This window comes from Sus scrofa, chromosome 5, assembly GCF_000003025.6.
Source record: "Sus scrofa isolate TJ Tabasco breed Duroc chromosome 5, Sscrofa11.1, whole genome shotgun sequence".
Lineage (NCBI taxonomy): Eukaryota > Metazoa > Chordata > Mammalia > Artiodactyla > Suidae > Sus > Sus scrofa.
In genome coordinates this window covers 47,590,311-47,610,144 of record NC_010447.5, presented here as the reverse complement: position 1 = coordinate 47,610,144, position 19,834 = coordinate 47,590,311, and the positions used below count along the sequence as shown (strand labels likewise).

General features: G+C 38.5%; 1 protein-coding gene across 1 annotated transcript in view; it reads left to right on the top strand.

Moving 5' to 3' along the window:
- SSPN (sarcospan) overlaps positions 815–19,834 on the top strand; it is a 43,065-nt gene continuing 24,045 nt past the window's right edge. Inside the window, exon 1 of the mRNA XM_003126415.4 lies at positions 815–1,171. Coding sequence (XP_003126463.1) covers positions 893–1,171 — 279 coding nt within the window. The 5' untranslated portion in view covers positions 815–892. The remainder of the gene's footprint in view (positions 1,172–19,834) is intronic.

Here is a 19,834-nt window from a genome sequence, read left to right as displayed (position 1 = left end):
CTGAAATTGCTTTAAGTGCTACTGAGGAGAGGTATGTGGGAATAAGAATAATCGCTTTTATTGATTTGTTCGGGGACATTAGACAGGAACCAAATCTACCTCGGGCATCCTTATTTTCTAGCACATTGTAGGTGCTTTAAAAATATCTCGAAAGTGGACTGAGTTAAATTGTACATGTCTAAGGTGTAAAACAATCCCCAGAGGCACTGTTGTGATCAGCCAAGGCCAGGCTGGAGACTGTATAGACTATTAAGAGAGCTTTGAAAAAGAAATACACGTGAGAGAGTTCACAATTGGCCCAGTGTCTCTATAAACAGTTATTTCAAAAGCAAATACTTCACTGGGAAAAATACCTTGATTTGTCAACTGGGTTGCAGAATTTAAGAGAAGAGCCCACGCCTTGGTTGGAAAACCGAGAACAATTTAACTTTTGGAAACAACTTCACAGCTCGGAGCCTAGCAACGCCTCTTTTGGATTCAACTGTCTGTTAATTAAATGATTTAAACATTCATCACCTTGGATTGCACCTCTCCCAAAACGAAAACAAACCCGAAAAAATCCTGGGGTTTGGAGTGAGGAAAATAACACACACAGACGCGCACACACGCATATGCGCACATACAGGCGCGGGCACCCGCAGCCTGCCTAAAGCGCGTCGGGTTTAGGAGGCACCGGGCAACCCCGCCCGGCCAGGCAGGCGCTGCGTCCCGCCCGGCGGGTTGGCAGTTGATGACCCCCCTCGACTCCCCCTCCGCCGCGGGTCCCCGTGGCCTTCAGAGGCTCGGCGAGTCCCTCCAAATGTTTTCCATATTTGTTCAGCCTCCGTAACTCGCCGAGCAGTGCTGGCGCGGCCCGCCCCGCGCCGCCCTCGCCGCCGCCCCCGCAGCCGCCATGGGCAGGGAGCTGCCCGGCCGAGGCGCGCGGAGCCAAGGGGGGCCGCCGGCCGCTGACGCCGCCGAGCCCGACGACATGGGGCCGAAGAGGGGCGCGGGGGCCCCCAAGGAGTGCGGGGAGGAGGAGGCCCGGACGTGCTGCGGCTGCCGGTTCCCGCTGCTGCTGGCGCTGCTGCAGCTGGCCCTGGGCATCGCCGTGACCGTGGTGGGCTTTCTCATGGCCGGCATCAGCTCCTCCCTGCTAGTCAGAGACACTCCATTTTGGGCTGGGATCATTGTAAGCATCGAGTCTGTTTTGCCTGAGCGCGTTTGCCACACAGGAATGCCACGCCGCATGGTCGAGTTACCACTAACCCACCTGCATGCGCCCTTCCCCGGCTCCACGCCTCTAACTCGCGCTCCGCTTAGTGACCGATGCCCGCCGCCCCGGGTCCGCCCAGGGCGGCGGAGCTCTTGCCCTTGTCCTGCTTGTCGCTCTCAACACCTCCGACAGGCCTGAGCCTCACGCGCTGGAGCTGGGGAGGCGAGGCACAGGCTGCTTATTTTGATCACATTGAACAGCCCCGGTAACAACAGCAGATTCACTTCTGGCGTTTTTCTTCTCCAGACCCCACCTCGTCCCTACAGAAGTGGCGAAAAAGTGAATAAGTTCTTCCTGTAAAAGCAAGTTAGGAAAAAAGCCTGTACTTGGAGGGGCCACATCGGGTAGAATCGATTCGATTTTTTTAAGTCTGAGGTTCCATTAGTAAGTTTTTATTAAAACAGTGGTCGAAGGCAGGAAATGCAAATACAGCAAGTACTGCCTTAATCCACTGGAGTCTAAAGTGGGATAAGCCCGGGGCGCTGGCCCTGGCGGGAGTCTATTTGGGACTCTGCTAACGGATGTACTGTTCTAAGCAGAGCACGATTCAGCTGTTGTGCGTGCATGTTGGGACACAGCATACTTGCCTTAATTGCATGGATTCTCTGATGTGAAATGGGTGCCATTTATTGAGCACCTACTGTGGGCCTGTCCTGCTGGACACCTTACGTATCTGTTTTGTAATCTCCACAGCAGCCTTATGGAGTAGTTATTATCCTTTGATTTCCCAAATGAGAGAACCAAGGGCAGACTCACCCCGGGTCGTGAGGTGGCAAATCAGAGAAGTTGATTCCTTTTTGCAGCAGGCTCCATCTGTATTTTCCTCATTGAGCCGCATTGCTACCAGATTTGTTTGCGATTTTAATATGATAGCGCCCCAGGCTTACAAAATTCTCTTTCATGTGCACTATTTCATTGGATTCATGAAACAACACTTTGAGGAGGGAACTGTTATCTGTGGACAGGAGGAAACAAGCTACGGGAAGTTAAATGACATTCTCAAAGCCCAGAGGTGAAAAGTGGCAAAGCCGAGGGAGACCTGAATGGACCCTCTGGCTCCTAGTCTCATATGGCTTCATTACTGCTATCACTGACCACACAAACTAGAACTCATAAAACAACCCTCAAAATAATTGTGCATCGGGGACAGGTGTTAAAAAACCTGATTAAATATGCATCGATGCAGGTATTTTCTAATTAAGAGTATTTGAGCTCACAAATTCTTGCAGAGTAATTTAAAACTTTTAATTTGTGTACGAAGAATCCCCCTGAAATTATCATGATTGGAGTTTTCTAAATCGAGTGATTTTAAAAATAGCTTTTCGCTAAGATATATTGGGTATGTTAGTCACTTCAATAACTGTCAACATACTCAGAGGGGGGAAAATATGTCTTTAAGGCTAGGTGAATTAAAAGCAGAAAGGGATGAAAACTTCTCATTCGAGGATTTTAAATATCATTTGCATATACATTATCTCTCCTTTCTTTATTTCAACTTTAAAAAGTCCAGGAATGAGAAAGAAAATTGATCGGGAAAAAAAAATTACGCAACTCTGAAATTTCGGGAGTTCCATGTATTGCTGTGGAAACTCCCTGGGTGTGGTATATAAGCATTATCTATAGTTAGTTTTGTTTGTTTGTTTCTTTTCTTCCTTCTTTCCTCTCTTCCTCCCTTCTTTCCTTCCTCCCGCCCTCCCTCCTTTGGACAAACACTTCTCATTTGAGTGTTTTGAATATCATTTGCCTGAGCATTTTCTCACTTTTCCTTATTTCAACTTTAAAAAGTCCAGGAACAAGAGACCAAATTAGATGGGGAAAAAATCATGCAACTCTGAAATTTTAGGAGTTCCTCGTATTGCTCTGGAAGCTCGCTGGGTGTGGTACATAGAGCATTATCCACAGCCGGTTTTGTTTCTTTCTTTTCTTCCCTTCTTCCTTCCTTCCTCCCTTCCTTCTTCTTTCTTTTTAGTTTTCTATGTTATAATCTGAGACCCACTTGGAATTTTTCTTGTAGTGATGTCTGTCCTGATGATATTTGTAATCTTTTCTTTCAACAGAGAGCATGTGTAGAGCAGGGCAGTTAGTGGAGATAGCCAGAGACAAGTGAGGAAGGTTAGGGGGCCAGGCGAGAAAAAACCTATCCCCACCTAGGCCAGAGCTGCAGGCAACTCCCACAAACACACCATGCTTGTTGCACTCTCACACTGTCAGCAGTTGGTCCTGGGGTGCTCGTCCCAAGCTTTGAGGGAAGGGAAAAGGCAGGGAGGCAGGATGGTGAAGTAGAGAAGCATAAACACTGCACCTTGGCCGTTATTCACTGAATAACTTGGGGCAAGTGACTTAACTTCTCTGGGCTTCTGTTTCTTCATGGATGAAATCAGAATGGTCATAATCATTCCCACCTCTTCGGGTTGTCTATTCTAAGGAATAAAGAAATGAATCCACGTTCTAAAACTTAGAACATAGTAAGCATTCAGTGAACTGGTGCTTTTTATCAGTGACAGTGGAGCAGTCATCAAGAGTGGCACTCTTCGAAGTACAGGTGGCTCTGTTTTATCTCCAGTCATGCAGAACAGTCATTTTGGACTTGCTCCATTTCCCAGACCAGTCTGAACCCTCAAGGAGGTATCAGCTCGGCCATCTCACCTTTCTCTGTTCTCAGCCAAGTTACTAGTAGCAGTCTTTATGGTGTTAGATCTGAGTCCCATAGTTTCTTAATCTTTCTGGAGGTTTATGCAAATTAACTTGGGTGAAAAGAGCTTCCTAGGGTCATTTTTCCTAGGGACATGGTTTGATTCTGGTCTGGTATATCCCCTAGGAAATACTGGAAAGTTTGTCCTGTTTAGCAGACCTGCTAGACCAAAGCAGTGTAGGTCAGTCCCTGGGGCTGAGGTAGAGTCAAATCTGCTTCTGGAATTTACACTCAATTCAAGCAGGGCCCCCTGACTGAGGCACCCGCTCCATCAACAATTTGATCTGCTTCACTCTTCTATTTCCCTTTATATTGGTTGCCTCTGACCATATGGTGCTTCATTCTACAATGTTTGCCATCCCGTGACTTTGGGATTTGGGTATTATCACCGTTCCTATGATGGAATCTAGGCATGTGGATAAATTCACAGGGCAACTTCTTTTTGACCAATGTCTGGGTGACTTGATGAATATTCAGTGAACTTCCAATTATAGAAAAAGCCATTGATCATCTCTGATAAGAAATTTATGTCCAGTGGGATTTTAGAAAAATAAATAGGTTATTCCTTACCTAGCTGTAAAATATGACTCCCTCACTCTCCATCAGAGAGATAACTGAAGTCTTTTTTACCTCAATTACAAAAGATTTCCGTAAAGGGAAAAAACAAAAGATGGAGCCATCAAGGAAACCATGTAACCTATACAAGTGCCATTCTTTACTCAAAATTCTTTCTATGTGGCTTGAGGGTTGCACGTGACTCCACAAGGACCATACAAAGTGAAACAGGATCTTTGAGGATGACCTTGGCTAGGGGCAAGGAATCCTAGGAAACAGAAGTTTGCTCTGCATTTTATTCTATTAATGGCCTGACTAGCTAGGCCAAATGAATAGGTGTTCAAGTTGGCTCATCATTCCAGAATTCTTACTGATGAAAAAATATGTTTGGATTGAAGGAATCTAAAAAACTCTGGGGTCTTTACTTACTTTTTACTCAAATGAATACCATTTTGATTTAGGTGAAGCGTAACATGTTTGAACTTTGGCTTCTTTTTTTTACTCAGTAACATTTGCTGGGGATGTCTGCTGTGCTAGGCATTGATCTAAAAATAATGAATCATATACAAGGAGGAGCTCTCCAGAGAGCCTGATGGACATGTGCCCTTATCATATCTGACAGTAATGAATACTTCCGATTAGAAAATTTGAACTACACAAATATTTTTAAAGTCCATTTACCTTTCAGAGTATTTCACTTAACGGTGATTTATTTGCTTTGGCAACTCTACTCTGAAGTCAATTTCAGAGCAAATTCTTGCTTCTCATCCCTCCAATGGGGATGCTTAGTATTTTTTAATCTCTTGGTCCCTCCCTGTAGGCAATATTCCCATGAAAAGTGGGAATCTATTTGTCTTATTGTGGTTTTTAGTTGTCCTCACTCTTGCTCCATTGTTCCCATATCGCATCCAGCTGGAATACGATCCTTGAGTTATGTACCACATTAATCACATTAGAAAGTTTAAGGACAAGACTTAAAGGAGAAAATATTTCCTTTCCTTAATGTCATTCATAAAACTTATCGTGTGAATCTGTAATGATTAAGAGTCTTGTCAAGAATTTCAATGATTTTCATATATTAACTTACTCTAAGGAATTCAAAGTGCAGGTGTATTTAGATTTTTTAAATCTATTTTTATTCCTGACTTAATGGAAGGGAAAATTAGGTGGTTATTTATTTTAAAACAGCATGTACCTTGAAATTCCCAAATAGATATAAGACGTATAGCAAGTAAAGAACATATATTGTCATAATCTGTTATTTGTAAGTAGAGAAATTGAGGCTTGATGATTTGGCTAAATGATTTGATCATTGTTATGAAGAGAAACTGGAAGGGAAAATGGCTTGGCTTTGAGGTTTTGGATGAATTCTAAAGTCAAGGACCAAAAAAAATGGTGTCAGTTTTCTGTACAGGTATATTGATATTTGAGAAATTTAATCTAGAATTATATTTTTAGGAAGACATTGCATGCTAGTTCTCATTGGGGTTTTAATATGATTCTAAAACTTAATACTGCATCTCTGGTACCACTGGGGAATAATTTTTATTGTAGAAATTGTCACAGGATTGTTAGGAACTGAGAAGTGATAATTACATGCCCACTAAATATATATAATAAATAAGGGTAGGGAAATTAACTTATAGGTAAATGAAGTTTTCATAATAAGTATAAAAATGGAAAGTAATTGAATTACTTTAGCAAAAAATCAATTTTAATAAGTGTATGAACATAAAAGGGAATATTCCAGAATCTGGTGACATGCTCCCTGAAAGAATTTAGGAATACTGAATAAAGAATAAATAAAGTTAATAATACAACAGAAAAGAAAACAAAAGAATAAATAAAGATGGAATGAAATCATTAGATGCTCAGAATCATTGGAAGGATACATTTTCACCTCTACTGGTAGCTTCATACTAAGCCAGATATTCGAAGGCCAGGGGAATGCTTATACAATTAGAAAGTTATCCCCAAATCTTCCTTCTCTTTTTAAGATAAAGAGGAGAAGAGACAGCTTCTGATATTTTTCAATCCTGTAGTGTGGATATATTCATCTTAGAAAGTCAATCACTAGAAACTTCTGATATGACAATCATCATTTTTTTTTATGCTGAAAATAGTAGTGCATAGAATTTGGGAATAATCAAAAAGTAAAGCAATTAATTATCTTTTAGCCATGGGGCCATTCTGTATCCCTAACACATAATGGCATCCAGTAAGCTTTGAATTGAACTCTGTTCCATACTTGCTATTATTAGAGCTTTGGTTTTAACTTGTGTATACCCATTTTTAAACTATGGTTTGAGAAATGACATTTAGTTGTATTTTCTAGTATAGAAAATTTTAAGTTTATCGATAATGCTTAAAAGAACTAAAAGGTAATAATAATGGGTATGTTATTACTCCATTTTGGGCTCTTGGGTTCCAGGAATATTCAGAACATGTTAACTTAGTATTATTGAGATATTTTATTTTATATTATAAAATGACAGCAGGATTTTATAAAGGGGGAAAAAAAGGTGGTCTTATTTTGCATTCTCCCAAACTGGAATAAATTAGGACATATTAGGATTGATGTGGCTGAAGGCTAGATGTCAACATTACCTTCTACAAAGAAAGCAATGGTTTAGGTTTCCCTAATATTTGGTCTAATATTTTCATAGATTTCCAATAGGATGTCCACTTTCAATTTGGTCTGAGGCAATGGATGTTTTCTAGACTTGTTCTTGCCATTGGCCTTGCCCATGACATTTCTATTAAGGGTGTTCTTTAGTTGGGTTCACTTGCCTCTGTTGTACCCTGACAAGTTGGCAACAACATTAAAGGAAACACACAAGGGTGTATGAAGAGTTCAGTGTGCATATTTGTGTTGCTGTAGGACAAGAATGGAATCTAGTCATTAAATTTTAATTAGATAGCACGTCATTGCAAAGCACAGTTCATTTTGGAGGCCTAGATCTTGGCAAACTAGAGAAATGCTGCTCAAAAGAGTCCATCAAAATCCAGAGCTAGAGGAGACCTGGTGATGTCATATTTAACCCTCTAGTTATTACTTGCTGTGAATATTCAAACCTAGGTTTATTATAGTGAGCTCATAAGCCAAAGGTGAATTTCTTTATTTTTTATTATTTAAAATTTTTCCACTTTTTAGGGCCATATCTGTGGCATATGAAAGTTCCTGGGCTTGGGGTCGAATTGGGGCTACAGATTGCTGGCCTACGCCACAGCCACAGCAACACCAGATGCAAACTGTCCTCAGGAATACTAGTCAGGTTCGTTCCCACTGAGCCACAATGGGAACTCCATGAATTTCTTTTAAAACAGGATATTGGGAACAGTATTGGTAGCATAAACTATATAAAAGCCTATTTCACAGGCATATCCTCTTTCAGATGGTTTGGATGCTGCCTCAGATCTCATTGTATTGAGATAAAACTTGGCAGGTGTTAACTGTCAGATGCCTGAGTGAGGCAGCTCACTCTTTCACCCTGGTTGGCTCTAAAATTCATATGTGTACACTTCCACACAAAGCGATAACTAAAATACATGTTTATTTCTGTCTTAGTCTGCTCCAGCAGGTGGGGTTCTGACGAGGGCACCTTTCTTGACTTGCAGATGGCCACCTTCTAGCTGTGTGCTCACATGGTCCTGCCTTGGTGTATGTGCATGGAGAGGAGGAAGAATCTCTGTCTCTCTTCCTCTTCTTCACCTAAGGCTTAGGACCCCATCCTTATAACCTCATGTGACCTTAATTATCTCCTATAAAGCCATATCTCCAATACAGTCACTTTGAGGGTTAAGACTTATACGTGTGAATTTGAGGGTGGGGACACAATTCAATTAACAGTCCTTTCACTGAGAGATATTAACTTGTACAACCACCCCAGTGATTCCTAAGTATATTTCTCAGCTTATTCACAAAGGCCTTATGGCTTTCGTGGAACAGCTAGACGTCTGCATGTTTCTCATGAGGATTCTGAGCCAGTAACTAACACTTCGGAGTGCAGTGGGGTGGCATGGCTCTGGTTCACGCCCCGTAGTGACACTTAAAGAAGAGGGTGCTTTCAATGCATTTACAGATTGCTTTTTTTGTCAAACTTCAGTAAAAATAAAGTCAAGTAGATTCAGTTGGTGAATACAATTCTAAGGGTAGGTTAGGCATTTCATTTGCTGCCTTAGCTCTTTAAGGCTTAGGCATCACTGTTTAGTAAACCTCTGCCTTTTTTGACTACTCTGGGAATGAGTTGCTGTCAGGATTTAGCTAAATGACACCTTGGCTTGGAAATGAGGGTGGCTGGCTGGGCTGCACTGGTGGAGGAGGCTCAGATTTTCAGCAATGAGATGAGCTCTCTGGGCTCTGGGGGCTGTGATCTCAGGTTTGGTCTTTCTAGAACTCAAGGGAAGCCACCTCTCAGGTCTTCTTTATAATATGCATCTGATGTTTTTATTTTGGATGATGATTTGGAAAATTAGGTTAACACTCTTTGTTCTGTGGAATGGGTCAAAATAAAACCCTAGGGTGCTCCCACCAGCCACAGGCCCCAGCAGGAGCACACAGCTCCTCGTGGGTCCCCCATGTTTGTAACCCCCAAGGACTTCTCATCCCACCCCGTTCATCCAGCTTAGAAATCTTTAACTGGGCTCTGCTTTACTTTACTGAGTGATGCACAAACTCAAATTATCCCAGAGGGAAAGACAAGACAAGACTGGTGAGACCTCTCCAATATGCTGCCTTTCAACCCTTGGTCCAATCCCCATCCCAAATAAGTAACAAAGAAAAGGCATGGTTTAGCTCCAGAGACCTCCTATAATAGCACTGGTTTCATTTTTGAGCATATTTAAAGATGATTCCCTCCGACCCAAGGGTGCTAGAGCCACATCCACTGCCTAAGACAGTCATGAGAGTGTTTCAGTGCTCAGTTTCTGTGCTCTGGGAAAAGGCTGGTAAGTGACTGCATGTTACAAAGCAAATGATGTATTCACAAGTTAAGTGTTCTCACATTCTGCCAAAGAAATTCTGTTTCGGCTCCTTCTGTTGTTGCAGAAGTGAGCAACTCCCGTCCCCCTCCCCAGCTGGCTGGGCCAGGCTGCAGAAACCTCCAGGATGCTGTTTTCGCAGCATCCCCTCAAACGGTTGTTTTGAAAGTGTTTGATTCAGCATCTACTGTAACGGGTCATTAAAATCCCTTTAAGATAGGTTGTTATCAAGGCCTCTCTCTTGTGTAGAAGATAAAGACAGGTGACAAAAAAAGAGGGGGAATTGCTAATGTGTTAACTAGACCCTGACTAGGCAGGGAATTTTCGCTTTACTCCTAGGGAGAAACATAACACCTCCCGGCTTCCTTCTAAAGTATCAGGTGTGTGGCATACATACTAGCTGCTCCAGGAGCCAGGAACGCTGTGAAGGAGGCCTTTTCCAAGATAAGGGAAACAGCAGTTCAGCCTTCCTTTCTGTGGGAGGGTAGAGGGTGCCGCTCCATTAGGGAGAAGAACACAGGGCGACTGTCCTGACCTCAGTCAAGGCGGGCTGTGTACAAGGCAGTGAAAGGGCAAACTAGGTCTCCGTAAGGTGCGTACCTTATAATCCATGCAAAATAATTTCTTCATGACTGTGTGCCCATGGAAGACAGAATTCGACCACCTTAGTGTGTGTGATACACATTCAGTGAGTTGATGCACGTCTCTCGCGCACTCATCTACTCAGATTCTGAAACAGAACGCTCCAACCCACTCAGGTTGGCTTTGTGCATAATCTTTTCCCTAGCAAGTAGTTGCGGATACCTACGAAAGGGTTTCGCTCAGAGTTAAGGGCTCTGAGACCAAACATAATTTAAAAAGTGGACCTAGGGTGACCGTCACTATTGTGTTCGAGCAGCTTCGATAAATAATTCGCATTCAGTCACCAAATCTAGTGCGTCACAAAATTTTCCACCTGGAGACCTCCCTGAAGCCTCTCTCCCTTTCTCCCCGTCCACACACGCACCTCACAAAAAGCTCAGTGTCTAGCTCGCCCAAGTTGCCATGGAAGGTAAGGGGGGAAATGCAGGCGAGGCTGCAGGCTGCCTGGGGACACTGACCTCCTCTTGATGGAAAGGACAAAACGCTTTTTAAAGAAGTAATGTTATGGTATATTACTTAACATTCCATTATATCCTGTTTTGTTGGGGGTATATATATATATGTATTTTGTTGTTGTTGTAAAAAGTACTCTTAATTAGAAAAGCCACTTGATAATGTCTTTTAAAGGTTAAACAGAATTGTCTTCTCATTTGCGTTCCTGTTACAATGTGCTATAATGGAATTTATATTGATTTACTGTATAATTTCTGTATACTGTACTATTTCATCAATTTTTATTTATTGTACTGTTTCAGATACATGGACCCGGGAGTATTAATGTAGAATTATCTGTGCCATCATTTCTAAAGTGGGACCTAATTTGAGAACCTACTTAATTATGCCTGAATAATAAAATCCATCCCATCTCTCTACCTCTGGAGTAGGCTAAATCCACATTTATAAGATTCTTTTCTCTTCTGAGGACTTGAAAAATCCCAAAGTGAAACAAATGAACTATAGCTTATTTATTTTTTCCCACAAAAACATAGCCCTTCTACCCCCTGTGTTGATGCATGAGAAATGCTGGAACACAGTTTTGTCTCTTAGATTCTTTGAAAATGGATTATATTGCAAAGGTGGGTATTTGTAGAAACTGTTGGTGATGAGTTTCTGATAAGTCACCACGAGAGTGAGCGGGGTGGTTGGTAAGAAACAGAACAGAAGCCTATAAAAGAAAAAGTACTTCCTTGTAAAACAGAAACCTTCCACATCTAGCCTTCTTCTTGTATCTTTCCAGATGTCAGGTGCATTGCCCCGGAGGAGCTGTGTCTGGGAAAAGACACATACACACAACCAACTACCACAGAGTTAAAAAACTAAGTGTCTGCTTCCAAATGTAGCAACATGGGTGGACCTAGAGATTATGCTGCCCAGTGAAGTAAGTCAGATGGAGAGAGACAAACATCATATGCTATCACTTATATGTGGAATCTAACAAAAGGATACAAATGAACTTATTCACAGAACAGAAACAGATCCACAGACTTTGAAAATCTTATGGTTACCAAAGAGGACAGGTTGGGGAGTGAAGGATAGACTAGGGGTTTGGGATAGAAATGTTCTAAAATTAGGTTATGATGATAGTTGTACAACTATAAATACAATAAAATTCATTGAATTAGAAAAAAACTTAAGTGTTAAGATGATGCCCTGAAGAAGGTGTGATGAATCCTGCCTGGGGAGGATCAGAAAAGGCATGGGTGGGGAGGGGGGGCCGGAATGGTAGGAGGGAATGAAAACCAAAGTGGGTTGGAATAAAAACAAATGTGGGTTGAATCCCAGCTCTGCCGTTTTCCAAAAGATTTTGGTTATGATTTTTACCTTTATTTTTGCGTGGTCAACAAGTATGGGCAATTCTATATAATCCTATGATTTTAATTATGAAAATTAACTACCCCCATCTTATTCTTCTTCAAAACTGTCTTGGCAAGTTTTAGCCACATTTCTTACTTAATTATGAAAATTTCTAGGATATACTAACATATACAGAACAATAGAACAACTTCCTATTTATACCCATGTTCCCAAGTTTTAATATTTTGTCATAGTTGTTTTCATTTTTTTAAGAAGGAAAACTTTGTAATACATTAAAGTCACCTGTTTCCTTTCTTAATCATATTCTCTCCTTCTCCAGAGGTGTCTGTTACCCTAATTTTGGCATTTATCATGCTTATGCCTGTTTTCACACTTTTTATATGTATATGTCCATGACCAATAATTAATATTATTTTCTATGTTTTAAGTTTTATAATAAATAGTAGCATAATATCATTTTTGTTCAACATTATTTTTGCAATTTATTTATAATTGTTCATTGACACTGCTCATTTGTTTTTACAGTACTATATTTCATTATAGGAATATACAATTAATTAGTTTATTCTCCTGTTAATGAAAATTTAAGTTGTTTTTTTGTTTTTTTTCTTACAATTACAAACAGTGATTCAATGGATATTCTGTTCCATGGCTCTCTATGGATGCATTTCCAAGTTTTGGGAAGGATATTCCTAGGAATTGAATTATTGGGTCCTAAGATATAGGCATCTTCAACTTATTAGATATTGCAAAATCAGTACCCAAACTCAAAGATGTACTAATTTACCTTCTCGGAGGGTCAGAGTTCCCACTGATCTACATACTTGCCAACTTTTGTTACTGTCAGACCATTTTAATTTTAAAAATTTTTTATTAAAAAAATTTCATACATTAAAGGTTACTTTTCATTTACAGTTATTACAAAATACTGGCTCTATTCCCCGTGTTGTACAATACACCTTTGAGCCTATCTTACACCCAAGAGTTTGCACCTCGCACCTCCCCCACTCCTATCTTGATCCCTCCCCCTAATCTGGTAACCAGGAGTTTGTTCTCTGTATTTGTTTAAGTCTGCTTCTTGTTTGTTATAACTGCTACTTGTTGTATTTTTTGGATTCCACATATAAGTATTTGTCTTTGCCTGACATCTCACTTAGCATAATGCTCTTCAAGTCCATCCATGTTGCTGCAAATGGCAAAATTTCATCGTTTTCTATGGCTGAGTAGCAGATTAATTGTGTGCTTATCTTGAGTGCAAGGATAACTTTTTCAAATTTATGATTTTCTGATTACTGCTGGAATTGAACATATATGTTTATTGATCATTTTATTTTGTTTTCTAACCTTTATTTATCCAACAGATTTTTTATGGGTTGTTTTTCTCTTACCGATTTACAAGATTTATTCTCTTTGTTACTTAACCTTTGTGATTTTAGGTACTGCAAATATCTTCTCCTAGTTGGTGCCACGTCTTTTTAAAATTTTTAATTTTAATTTGAAAACTTTTTTTAACAAATGTTTTCTGAGAACAGACTATGTGTCATGATATGACAAGGTACTACGTCTTACTTTTGTTTATGGTGGTTTTGTTGCGAAAAGATTTAATTTTAATATATTTCCATATGATAACCTTTTTATGGTATGTTCTTTGATATATTTTTAAGAAGTCTCTCCCTACTCCAAAGTCAAAAAGACATTTTTCTATATTGTGTTCCAAAGGTGCTGAAGGTTTGCTTTTGCATTTATACCTTTAATCTAAGTGGTCTAACTTTTTGCGTATGTAAGTAGTGTCCATGTTTTATTTTTGTATTGTTAATTGTCTTAGTACCATAAATAATCAGCCCTTTCATACTGACCTGCTATTTCCATTTATCATCTGACAAGGTTCCATATTAGGTTTAAGGATTGTGTCTGTGATTCTCTTTGATCCCATTGTTTTATTTGTCTAACACTGTGCTCATATCACATTGTCTAAATTTAAATCACACTATAGCGCATCTTGTGATAAAGATGATAGCATAAGCAGCCATTCCACTCCTCCCTCCCCCCGTCTTATTCTTCTTCAAAACTGTCTTGGTGAATCTTAGCCATATTTTCTTCCATATATATTTTAGAATTGGCTTCTCAAGGTTTAAAACAAAAACAACTTTTGGTATTTTCATTCAATTTTTACTTTCTATGTGAGCAAAGAATATCTCACTATTTATTTGGGTTTTCTCTAATGTCTTTCTCGGTTATCTTTTGTTCATTGATTTTGACTTAATTGCTTTGTGCTGAGTTCCTGTGTTTTCCAAACTATTGATTCTTTGATATTTTATGATACTTACTCTGTGGCCTAGGATGTGCCTATTTTTATAAACATTCTATTTATGCTTGGGAAAAAAGGTGGATTCTTTGTTTGGAAGTTTAGGGTTCTGTATTCAATTCTAAAAAATCAAGGTTTTAATAATGTTGTTTAACTTTCTATATCCTTGCTAATATTTTTCAGCTCAATCTAAAGATCAATGAGAAATGTGTGTTCCAATGTTAGGTGAATTTATTCCTCCTGTTTTCTACTGAACATTTTTAGTCTACTTAATAACAATATACAAGTTACTGAATACAAAATAGTTCTGTAGTCTCAAGTTAATAGCTATTTTCTTGCATTAAAAAATACATCATTCCATTGTCTTCTGACTTTAGTTATTGATGTTAGGCAGTTTGGTAAATATCTAATTTTTGTTCCTTTATAGACAACATGCCCCTTTCCTTGTGTTGCTTTTCTGATTTTCTCTTTGTTTGGGGGGATACTGTAGTTTAGCTACAATATGCCTACATCTGGATTCTCTTATATGTTTCCTGAATCTAAGATTTTTGTGTCTTTCATCAATTATGAAAAAAAATTCAGTAATTATCTATTTTTTCCAAATATTGTCTCTCTCTTCTCTTTAGTCACTTTGCCTGGAACTGTTATCTCACTTTATCTTCCTTATTTCTCAACCTTGCTATTATGTTTCATCTCCCTGTATCCTTCTTTACAGTATTTTAGGTTATTTCCTCAGATCTGTCTTCCAGTTCACTATTCCCTTTTTGGTTGAGTTTAATCTTCCTGTTATTTGTCTATGGAGTTTTTAATTCCAACAATGTTATTTTTCATTTCTAGAACTCCTATTTTGTTGTTATTGATGGTTTTTAATATATTCCTAGTATTTTTAAAGTGCCCTGTTCTTTATTCATGTTTTCAATTTCTCCTTTCACATCTGTTTTTTTTAATGTACTTTTAAAAATATTTATTTATTCAAATATGTTCACAGTAGATGGTTAAGTAAACAAAATAGTTACAAATCACATATGTAATGTAAAATCATTTTGTAAACAAATAGTATAGTTATATATTGAATGGATTTTTTATAGGCCCTACTTGTTAGTTCTGCTCTTTAAAATTCACGTGGCTTTAATTCTTAGAGAGAGAATGTGTGTGTGTACATGTACGCACACTTAGATGCACAAGAGTGCTGGCCTTTGCTAATGAATTGATTCTTCCTGTGTTTGCTATACTTGGTCTGTGAGTTTATTTTCTAAGAGTATTTATATGTGATAGTTTAGTATGGGCTATTTGAGGGTGTAACCCTTTCAAATGGTTTGTCTTGCCAAATGTCCCAGTGGAATGATGATTCAAGAGCCAACTTTTTTTTTCTTTTGAATTATTATGGAAAAATTTAAGCTTACTCAAAAATAGATAAAAGAGTGTAATGAACCCTTATGTTCCAATTGCCCAGATTCAGTAATTATTAAGTGATGATCAATGCTGCTTCATTTGTATATTCCTACACTCCCTCCGTACTCACACATCACACACTGGATTATGTAGAAGTAAATCCCAGATATTCTATCATTTCGTCCATAAATATTTCACTATGTTAAGTCAAAAGATGAAGACTAAAAAATAATGAAAATAGCAACCACATTTAACAAGTTAACAATTTCTTAATAGGATCAAATTGGTGTTTAAATATTCATGATTAACTCATGAATATTTCTTTACAGTTTGTCAAAATCAAGATTCCAAGAAGATCTATGAACTGAAACTAGTTCATAGATTTCCTACATTTCCTTTACTCAAAGGTTTACCTTATCTCCCTCCTTTCTACCCTCTCTCTTCCCCTCCCTCTTTCTCCCTCTTACAATTTATTTGTTGAGAAAAATAGGTGTTGCTTTTTTTTTTTTTTTTTTTTTTTCCAGAATCGCTGTCGTGTTACTTTCAACTTCTCATCTTCATAGGTTTCAGGACCATGCAAATAGTAGAAAACCTTCAAAACCTTTACCTCCACCCCATCAGCTGAGATAGAATGGTTTTCTTGATAAATTTCAGTGCCAGTGGGTTAATTATTTTCTAGTCTTGTAAGGGTGTAGCCATTTAGACACTACCTTGATGCCATGGTCTTAGTTCCAGCTCTTGCCTATAGATGCTTAGTGTAGTTGAAAGTGTTTTATTTTTATTACTTTTTTGTCTTTTTGCCATTTCTTGGGCCACTCCCGCGGCATATGGAGGTTCCTAGGCTAGGGGTTGAATCAGAGCTGTAGCCACCGGCCTATACCAGAGCCACAGAAACTCGGGATCCGAGCCGCGTCTGCATCCTACACCACAGCTCACGGCAACACTGGATCCTTAACCAACTGAGCAAAGCCAGGGATCGAACCTGCAACCTCATGGTTCCTAGTCAGATTCGTTAACCACTGCACCACAACGGGAACTCTGTAGTTGAAAGTGTTTTATAGGGAGAAGGGTTTCATATAATACAGTCCTTAATACTATGCAGAAATGAAACCTCTTAACGCTTTAAAAAAATCTTTGGTTTGTCTTGCAAGTGTCTTAACAGCTCTAAGTCACAATTTTCTATAAAATGGGGTAATTTTTTTTAACTTATTGCATTGTTTTGGGGAACAAATGGGCTAGTGTATACAAACTGGGGAGTGCAAAAATGGTAACTTTTCTAGGTAGAGAAGATCTTTGAGTAGGGTTTAAAGAATGAATATTATTGGATTGAAATGGTTGAAGGAGGAGTGCTATATAAGGATGATAAAGAAGTAAAAGGACATTTTATTTTTATTTTTAAAATATATTTTTTTTCTTTCTTGGATGCACCCATGGCATATGGAAGTTCCCAGGCCAGGGACTGAATCTGAGCTGAAGCTGCAACCTACTCCACAGCTGTGGCAACATTAGATCTTTAACCCACTGCACCAGGCCTGGGATCGAATAAAAAGACATTTTAGGTCAAAGGCACGATTTGTGTCCTATGATTACTAAGCTCAGTTTTCAATCCACAGCCAGCTTTATTGCCCTGCAAGTCTGTTGTTTGTGCTTATTCAATATTTTGTGGGTGTAATCGCAAAATTCCAAGCAGTTCCTATAAAATATGAAACTTAGCATAGATATACAAATCTGTGTTATATAATATTAAAATAAGCCCCAAACTAAAGGGATTCGACTTGAATGTCTGCATGATAAGTCATGCAGTAGGATAGTTGTTGGATTTTTTCTCAGTTTTGTGTAAGTGATTTGATGAAACACTCAGTTGAGAGATTCACTGGTTTGAAATAACGAGCTATTTGCAATCATTTTCAAGCAAGGTTTTTGAAACTGAGGAATCGTAGCAACTTCGTGCTGGCACATCTCTTCCAGATCTCAGCTTTCCAGCCTTACTTTGGCAGGAACATCAAGGAAAGCACACTATATCCATAGGATTTGGGGGATTCATGCTCCCTTCATCCAGTGGCTGGCCACAAGTTCCAACTCCTTTTTATCAGTTCCATCAGGATAGTTTTCTAATATCTTATAAGCAACGTAGGAGATATAAGTGAACATCTGCAAAAACAATGTGTGCCGAGAAATAGGGCAGTTCACTTAACAAGCACATTTTTCTTCCTACTCTTTCTGTATCTGTACAACAGACCTGACTAAATTAGAGAGCAATGCAAAGTAAATGCAACATTGTTTAAAAATTTTTTATACATATATAAAATCTATCTCTCTACTATATATCATGAATTATACATATGCATAATCTTTCTATATATAAAGATAGATTATATAAAGATACATAGCTATATCAATATCAAAATAAACTTAGATATAGATATAAAATTCTGTATCACGATAAAACTCACCACTTGGAATTAGAAAAGATATTTTTCCCAAACAAAGGATGTCAGATTGGTATGTAAGTGCTTCTTGACCCTCCATCCTTCTTGACCAACCAATCAGAACTTTTATCACAAAGAGCAGGTGAATCCACTCTCATTGCCAGCAATGACATGAGCAGTAATTTCCTGAAGAATTGCCTCACAAATTCTTAGAAATTTTACTTCTAAAATTTATTTTCCAAAGAGATCTAAATTTAGGAAATACCTAGGTGAATAGGCCTGTTTTTGTTTTTCAATTTAATTAATTAGCATATAAATCATTAATTTTGTCTTTGCACACTCATATATGAAAAGTCCATAGTTACAGTATTCAGACATAGATCTGTCATGTATCAACCCACCAGACAAAAGACAATTATGATGATAAAGGAGATGAAAAAGATTGAGTGGATGTTGTAGATGAGGTAAACTTAGGTGTGGTTAAGCAAGTGTCTTTTCTCTTTAGACTCTGCAAAGACATAATTTTCTGTGAAAGTATTGGCCATCTAGAATTACCTTGTTGCTGGGAAATTTTGACCTGGATCTCTACCAGCTTTTTTTAAAAATAATCTTACTCCCAAACTAAAGGTTAAAAATTGTTCCCTCCAAGAAATGTGTGGAAATGCACCGATGGAGATGTGTGTCATAACCCAAAGTCTTCCTGGGCCACATGGATCTTAATCCTTAGATGAAGAGAGTATTTCTGCATTACAGCTCTTCATTGGCAATTTTTACTCTAATAGAACAATAAAAATAAAAAGAGTAAAACAGGAGTTCCCATTGTGGCTCAGTGGAAATGAGTCTGAGGACGCAGGTTCAATCCCTGGCCTTGCTCAGTGGGTTAAGGATCTGGTGTTGCTTGGTCTGTGGCATGGGCCAGTAGCTATAGCTCCAATTTGGCTCCTAGACTGGGAACTTCCATGTGTGGCAGTTGCGGCCCTAAAAAGACCAAATAAATAAAATAAATAAATAAATAAATAAAAATAAAACAATGAAGCTCTGAGGTTGCAGCTTGAAGCTCTGAGGTTATAGATTCCTAAGGCAAATAGAAAGGCATTGGATATTTTCCTAATATATGATAGGCCAAATAAAATACACCTTAGCAAGACTACTAGCTATAAAAAGTTGTTGCTAGCTATAGTTTTATTTTTAGTAGAAAAGAGGCCATTTTGAGCTTAGTTTAATAAAAACCAAGGAAAACATTTATTTCAAAATTATAATTAGTGTTCTAGGTTTAAATGCTTGTAGAATAATGCTGTAGTGTTTAGAAACAGATAGGTACAGTTTACCTTCTTATCTTTTTTTCCAGGTTGGAATTTTTCTTATTGAAGTATAGTAGATATACACTATTATATAGGTTACAGGTGTGCAATACAGTGATTCACAATTTTTCAAGGTTATATTCCATTTATAGTTATTGTAAAATATTGGCTATATTCCCTTTGTTATATAATGTATCCTTGTAGCTTATTTTATACATAATATTTAATAAATCTCAATCTCCTAACCTATGTTGCCCCTCCCCCTTTCCCTCTTCCCACTGGTAACCAGTGGTTTGTTCTCTGTTTCCCTGAGTCTGCTTCCTTTCCATTATTTTCACTAGTTTGTTGTTTTATAGATTCCACATATAAGTGATTATCATACAATATTTGTCTTTCTCTGTCTGACTTATTTCACTTAGTATAATACCCTCCAAGTCCATTCATGTTGCTGCAAATGGCAGAATTTTG